At 30.7% G+C, this 8,165-nt stretch overlaps 1 protein-coding gene across 3 annotated transcripts in view; it reads left to right on the top strand.

The window, feature by feature from the left end:
• Positions 1–386: 386 nt before the first annotated feature.
• LOC106476687 (E3 ubiquitin-protein ligase RFWD3-like) overlaps positions 387–8,165 on the top strand; it is a 14,186-nt gene continuing 6,407 nt past the window's right edge. The window contains exons 1-5 of one of the 3 annotated variants that reach the window (XM_022380487.1): positions 387–702; positions 1,130–1,284; positions 1,724–1,963; positions 2,257–2,342; positions 4,593–4,695. In XM_022380487.1, the coding sequence (XP_022236195.1) occupies positions 1,156–1,284; positions 1,724–1,963; positions 2,257–2,342; positions 4,593–4,695 (558 nt within the window). In that variant the 5' untranslated portion in view covers positions 387–702; positions 1,130–1,155. Of the gene's footprint in view, positions 703–1,113; positions 1,285–1,723; positions 1,964–2,256; positions 2,343–4,592; positions 4,696–8,165 lie in introns of all 3 variants that reach the window. The other 2 variants (XM_022380486.1, XM_013937322.2) reach the window with 2 other exon arrangements.

Genomic DNA, 8,165 nt, shown 5'->3' with positions numbered 1-8,165 from the left:
ACGTAGCAACGTTTTTGGATTTCCCAGGAAATCCACATCTAAGATGTGCAATTTCTCAGCTGTCTATGGATTTGCGATTTCAGCTAGACATAATGTATTTATATTTCACTTGCCATTCTAAGGCAGGTTTAGATCGATATATATCTTCATTATAGGGGCGACATCTCAGACGCGACATTTTTTTTTACAGAACATTTTAGAATGAGAGCGTTATATTTTTATCTAAGGGGTACATACTCCCTATACCCTTGCTCTTGGCGCACCACTGTTTGATGCTCATTTTAATCAATATGAAGAGATTTGTCTGTAAAATGACGAAAACCACATTAAGACCCTTTTTAAATTCATGTTTATAGTTTAACTTGTAAACCATCAGATGGCGGCATTAAAAATGAGCGATTGTTAGTTGTTCATTGAATGTTTTGTACAGACTTTGCCAATGCCATTGTATGTAGTACAAATTGTGATTTTTCGAAGTTTGTTTAAAATCAGCTGGATATAAATTTTGAATAAAATCTATGAATAGTTACTATTAATTTTTATAGGAATACTAGAGTCTATTAGTATTGGTACTGGTACAATGAGGACCAGCCTTAAAGTGAAGTTAAACTTAAACTCTAAGTCTAACCATCCACGAAACAGTCGTACTGTTAAGGTGTCACTGTCATAAATTATTTTATTAATAATATAATAAATTTAATGGTGAGTTGAAACTTCACATTTTTTCTTTATTTTTTGTTTTTATTTATGTATTTTTACGAAACTTTGAGACCAGTAAAGTCATTTCTCATTTGACTGGGTTAATTTTATTTTTAGTTACTCTTGTCAGTTTTGACGACTTTCAAAGTTTCAGTTTCAACAAATTTTTCCTTTGTTTTAGTCCAAACTCTAAAGTGTCTAAAATTTAGATTTTATTCAACACGAGATATGTATTTACTGATATTTTGTTTTAAATAATTAAAGTGATTTTTTTAACAATATCATGTGTTATTTATACTAGCTCAACAGAAAGATGTTGCTTAGTGTAATAATTAGTATTCTCTTCATTGCGATGATAAGAGAGCATGTCATGTTTCAAATAACCATTTCTTTTCGTGATTTAATTTATTGCAGACTATGCCCATTTCAGAATTTCTCAACAGTAACTAATTAAAGATGAGCTCAACAGATGACACTGACAGCATGGATGTAGAGGTAGTTGAAACTGAAGATGATGATGAAACAGAAGTATCAGAGGAAAGTGCTAATGATCAGCACTCAAGTGAAGATAATGATAATTCAGATGTGGGTGACTTGTTAAGTAGTTTTTAATTGATAATGTAGTAGTGTCTATCAGAAAGATGACAAAATTTGATAAGGAAAGGGTTGCTAATTTCAAAATGTATGATATTTCTTATTTTTAACAAAGTGATTCGTGGTTGATTTATGTGTATGTAAAACCTTAGGTTGCTTTTATGACCAAATTCAGGACAAACTCTCTGTGAAAATGTACTTGCTCTAAACATGGCTAAACTGATGTGTCTTTTGCATCATGGCTAAACCTATTATTACAAGGCTTGATTTATGGCAAACTTATAGGATTTAAAATTAGCAATTACTAAAGAAATAACTGTAAAATGATAAGTTAATGTTCAAAAATTCATTCAACAAAAGCTTTTATCATTTAGAAGAGGAATATGTGGAAAAATTTAATTTTTATTCATTCATAAATAATGTACCACAGAATATTGAACAGTCTACAAGATCAGCGGGACATCTTGAAACTTCATCAGTAGCGCCGGCTAGTAGTGATACTACAGTAGAACAACATAATAGAGATGTATCAACATCAAGTGATCCTGTTCTTAGCAGTTCATTAAATCCAGATGGTTGTAAATCAGAACCAAAAAATGGCATCCAAAAAATTTCTATCTCTCCCAAGTGTAAAGAGAATAACCTGGATGAGTCTGAGGAAGATGGGCAGGTACTAACATAGATAAAATTATCTGGAATTGTAATTCATGTCTTTTAGTGAGTTCTTAATATAATCAAAAGGTGAACAGGATATGGTCTCTCACCACTGTTGTTTTTTTATGATGTTGTATTACTATTACCTAACAAAATTCAACAATGTAATACTTTATAATGAATTTGTTTCATTTGCAAAATAAATTCACATTAGTTCTAGATTTCGCTCTGCACTTTGAAAAGGAGTAAAATTATAGTGAAGTGTGGATAGTGTAAGTTTAACAAAATGTTATGTTTTCTTTGTTATAGATTTGTACTATCTGCTTTGATCGCTGGACCAATTCGGGTGTTCACAGATTAGTTTCTTTAAAGTGTGGTCACCTCTTTGGTTTCAGGTTAGTTTTAATTCTTTGGATTTTTTTATTTAAACATGCTTTTCATTGTGGGATCTAAAAATTGGAGGTTGGTGGTTACTCGTATATATGTGTGGATTCTAAGTGAGAAATACATGATAACTGTTGATTTCCCATTTTAAATGCTAATATGTTTTTGTAAATTTTATGTTTAACTTCAGTAATCTATACTCCCTGCTTTGTTCCGTACCCCCTGCTAATGGTTCACCGTCATTAAAGGGCAAACTCCACCTCCGTGTATGGCTCACAAAAATTCTGTGCATACTTTAAAACAGCCACAGTCAAAGGTTTAATATAGCCCATTTGTCCAAACTGAAACTTGTCCTCTTTATCATCTTTGTCATTCAGAGTTGCAAGTTGCATGATGAAAGTGTTTACATGTTACTACCTGTGGCATTAAGTTTCATATTTTACTTTTTTATCATTCATTGCCAGTGGAGACTATATGTTACATAAGATTGGGTAATTTTATGTTTTAACGTGTCACAACACTCAAGGTAAAGAACTGACCAAAAAAACATTTCAGTGAAATCACTAATTTTATGTAATTAGTGGAATTAATTGCAATTGTAATCACAGTTTTTAATATTGTATGTTATTCGAGTCCAAAAAAGCTCTTTGGTACCTAAAAATGTGTTTAAAAAATCGGTGGGATCTATAGGGATCCTGTTGGTAATTCTAGGGTTAGCCTTTACAGTGTATTCTGATTTAAACTCTTTAGACAAAGAAATTTATGTTAAATTTTGTTTAAGCCAAAACTAATTATTATGTCCACTTAATATTATAAATATTGGTGCATGCCACTTAGATCATTAGATTTAATTAATCTAAAATGTAAATAAAAAATATAAAAAGGAAGGAACAACTAGTATTTTAGTAGGTATCCATTTTGCAAAAAAACTTTAATTTAAATCAGAGATGCCAACCATTCCAGTTTTTAACCCTAGCTCTTGTCATTATGATCACACTTTTTAAACTCTTGTTTTTTTTAAATACAATTTGTGGATTTGGTATAACACGTTCCAGTAACTTTTTATGGGGGTGAAATAAAACAACTCCACTATCGAGACCATGGTTACTTAAAATGTTTGTATTTTAACAGCTATATTAAAACAAGATTCAAGTGCTTTTGTAACACTGAATAAAAATTATTGGTCAATCAGAAATCATATTGATGATTAGCCAAAAGAAATTTAAAAGAAATAGACAAAAAAAGAGCAAATCACAGGTGGGTTTATTACTTAAATTATCTCCGAAATTTAAAGTAAATGTAAAAATAAAAACCGTAAAAGTTACAGTATAAAAAGAAATTATATGCTGATACAGAAATTGGTTGGGAAAAAACTCTGATACTAAAACACCACAAATATCAGGTCCAAAAAGAAAAAATAAATTTCAGCTAAGTTTAATAGTTAAATGATATCTGTTAATAGTAAAAAACAGATTGTAAACCGCGACAATTACAAACAGCATCGTGACATGGAACTCTTGCGAAACTTGGGTTTTGTAGAAAGTTAAATCTAAATATACTCCATGTTGAGCTTGCATTAACTCGTACAAAATAAGTGAAAATCACGTATTCTGTTTGCTTTATGACTTTCAACATCACTCGTGGTCAGAAAATGAGGGCAGAAATGAAAGTATTCCGATTTTTCTGCTCAGATTCCGTTTCTTTTTGTTTTTTTTTACACCAGTTAAGGCTGGTGTTTCTGGATAAAATTGCAGAAATAATATTGGCATCCTCCATGGAATTTTGAAGAAATTTATGGATAGTTCATTACTATAAAATGCATAAAATTATACGTCTTTTGATAGATGAAAACACTTGTGAAGCATTTTGTTTTCATATGTTGATTTTTACAGTTTATTGTAATTGAATAAATACGAGTTGTTCTGAACAACACTATGATACTTTAATCATTTCATTTTGAGTTTACTTATGGATTATAAGTATTATTTTATTAAAAGTTAAAGCTTTAACAGTAAAGAATAATATTTTAAAAACATATATGACATTTTGATCACTGGTCCGATCATTCTCGTAAACTCGTGCACTTGAGAACGATTGCATCAGTGATTGAAACGTTGTACCTGTTTTAAAAATATTCTTCCTTACTGTACAAGCTGTAACTCGTAATAAAATAACACTGTCATATTTTGTACCAGTAGCTTACAGATTAAAATGTTTTATTGTTGAATATGTTAGTTATTTGTTTTTTAATTTCTTCGCAGCTGTATTGAAAGATGGCTAAAGGGTCAGGGAGCCAAGTGTCCACAGTGTAATGCTGCAGCGAAAAAATCTGAAATTAGAACGATCTATGCCAAGTGTTTGAAAGTAAGTGAAAAGACTCATTGTCATTATGTTGTTAATTTAGTACATGGATGTAGGGCTATGTGGTTCCCATGGGTCAGGAAAACTGAGAAAAGTAAAGGAATTTTGTGTTGTGTTCCCAGCCTGGGAAACATTGGAGAATTTCATTCCAAAGACAAAAGCTGAGAAGATTTGGTGAATTTTATGTGATATGTTGATTCTTCTAGGACATGTGTGTAAAAAAACAACAAAAAAATTATCATTAGCACCAAAAAATTGCAAACAGGTTAATTCTTATATATTTTGCATGTTAATATACATAGTTTATGCATAAATGTTGTTTTCTCCACATTGATTTATTATGTTTTCCATTAATTATTATGAAGTATGAAAGCAGCCATAATTGATTACTTAACCCTCTCTGCCTGGGCATTATTTACTGTGCATGTCATGAGGTTTTAGTGACTTACATTCAAAATTTTATTAAACTGCCTTTTGTTTTACCAATTAGTATAGCATAAAATCATAGCTAATAGTCCACATTTTAATAACATATAAGTTTTAAGTTCTTAATTTTATAAGGCAATATTTTAAAAAATCCTGAATTTCCCTTAATATGAGAAATGTGACATATTTACTCTAGGCATCCCCTCTTCTCTATTTTATTCACCACCCCTCCAATAAGTATGAAATTTAATGTAAATTACTCACTATAAAATTATCATTGCTCAGACAAACCATAATTTTTATAGCCTTCAATTTTGTTTGGTTATAGAGCCATTAAATAGAAAATCAAACCCCTCTTGCCACACCCACCTGTCACATCCTCTCTTTCTAAATTTGTTAATAGATCTCTCTTATGTTTAATTCTATATTATGTATAACCAATAGAAAGCCAAGGTTTTCATCTATCAAGTGACGTATTATATTATATTGTTTTCTGAAGGGAGAGTTGTCAATTTCTCTGTTAGTGCAAGATTTTCTCCCATGGGAAAGACAACGACTAGCTTGGATGAATTTGTAATGGCTCTTGTTGCATAGTTAGAAAGCCAGAAAAATTGTGATAGTTAGGGGAAATTGTCTGCTTTTTGGATTTTATTATTTCATATTCTTTGATGCATTATTTAATTAAATACAAATTATTTAGTGCACGACTACCATTACTATAATAAAATAAAGTAGGGTTAAGTGTCATCAACAGTTGACAGTAAGTACTTTATTTCTAATTTTTCATGTTTATTCTTTATTTATTATTATAAAAGTAACTAAAATGTAAAAATAGGAATCTCTTTAGGTTAGTTAATGTTAAAGTTTGTACAATAAATGATAATGATATAATAAGAATGTTTCACAAGGCATGCATGTAGCTCAGAGTAGCTCGTGGGTAATGTAATTCGATAGCGTAACATGAGCAATATGTTACTCAAGTGATTTACAACTTATAATGGCTTGAATAGTAGTTAGACACAGTTCAAAGGGCAATAAAACAATAAAATTTAAGTATAAATAGATGTACACTATTATGAGTTTAAAGCTACTTAGGATATACGAATGTAGTTTCATGTTACAATTTGATGTCATTTTAGAAAGAAAAAAGGGTAATTTAAATTTATTTAGATGTTTTTTTTTTGGTGGTTACGAGGTCAGTCAAATTGACCAACTTTGTATAGAGTTATGTAGAGAAAATAACAGATAAAATGTAAAGTCTTACTGAAAACAAACATTTGAAATGTATTTAAGAGGTTTTAGAGATTATGCAAATGAAATTTGAGATTTTTGAGATGAAGAAAAATATTAATCTTAACATGAAACTACATTGCATTCGAACTAGTAAAAAAAATAACTATATATATATATTCACGGACAAATCTTTTATTAGTTTATTAAAAATACTTCACTAAAAAATATGATTCTTTGTATGTGAGAGGCTTAATGTTTACTGAAAGTCTGCCAAATTTTGTTAAAGTTAGTAGTATCAAAACTATAAAAACTTTAAACGAGTACAAGGAGGTCACATGGTCAGTAAAATCTACCGAGCCCATGTTGAGAGAGTTAAACAGCAACTAGATTCCTGCCTAAACAGAGTGTAAGGGCTCTAGAAAAGGCTTTGTCTTATCTCCCCAACACTAGGCCGCAGATGATCATTTTACTACAGAGTTTCCATTAAATAAGTTATTTTGATTTTACAATTTTTAGTGTATTAATAAAACGGTTCCCATGTCAGGAGTCATAGAAGAAACACAGAATACCTTAATTATATTACACCGTTGACATATTTGTGTAGGAAAGACTTGAAAGATGCCAAGTTGAAAACAGTTTGGTTAATTTGGTAAAGCCTGGTAGTACACAAAGATAGAACAAATGTACATAGTTTTGATTAGTTTTAATTTTCTATGTATACTTAGAAATAATATAGAGCGACAAGTTTTAGAAAAAAATGCATTAAAAAAATATTGAATTCTAGAATGTTTCATCTGCAGTAAGTAATATATGGCACCTGTAAAGGTTTCCAAGAATGTGGTGCCATCTGTTATCCATGAATGTTTTTAAAAATATTTAAATTTGTGCCAGTGAATAACTGAATATATCCTGTTTACATGTTGATCTATAATTTAGTGCACTGCATACATGAGTAATATATTAGGAAACTTTACAGTATGCAGTGCTACGAACACTCATCCATTGTGCATGAGACTGATGTATTTGAGTCTGTTCTCATATTCACATGCTTTAGTAAAAAAAACATCTCCCATTTTCATTACTATAGTAGCTTTCAATAATGCATTGTGGTTGGATGACCAGCTGGATCCATCTCAAATTCAACATCATATTGGTCCAGGAAATGTATCAGATTGTTCCTTTTTATGGGAGAGCATACTTCCAGACCACTTATAAGATGACTGCTTTTGATGTGCAACAGTACTTTAACAGTGCACTAAAATTTTATTCTTTCAAAAGTCTTAACTAGGAGAAATTCCTGTGTTTGTCAAGTAACATTAAGACCCTAAAGAATAAAGACTGAAGGTAAAGCTGAGCATGTTTTGTTTGATAGCATTAGATGTATAGTTTGGGTTTTCAGACCATGGTATGCTTTTGGGATGGAGATATTAATTATTATGTGGATTGCAGTAGTCAAATTGAAGGATATTGTTTGGGGTTGTCTTGAGGAATACCTGGGGGTATTTTGAGATTATCCTCCAAAGACTTGGCAAAATTACCTGGACTTTTCAATTGTAAATAAATGCAAACTACACAAGTTTTACTTGAATTCGTTCAACACACACATTGCTCATCAACTTATTAAGCATGAGATGAGTTGATAAATAGAAAAGATTACCTGACAATATGGAGTTTGTGGCAGTGATACAAAGTGTTTTCAGTTTCCAACTAGTACAGATATGTTTTATATTACTATCTGTGGTATCGTAACGTTGCTGCCGCTAATGTATACATTATGTGGTATCGTAACGTTGCTGCCGCTAATGTATACATTA

Source organism: Limulus polyphemus, unplaced genomic scaffold (assembly GCF_000517525.1).
Source record: "Limulus polyphemus unplaced genomic scaffold, Limulus_polyphemus-2.1.2 Scaffold11233, whole genome shotgun sequence".
NCBI lineage: Eukaryota > Metazoa > Arthropoda > Merostomata > Xiphosura > Limulidae > Limulus > Limulus polyphemus.
This window is presented reverse-complemented; position numbering and strand designations above follow the sequence as displayed.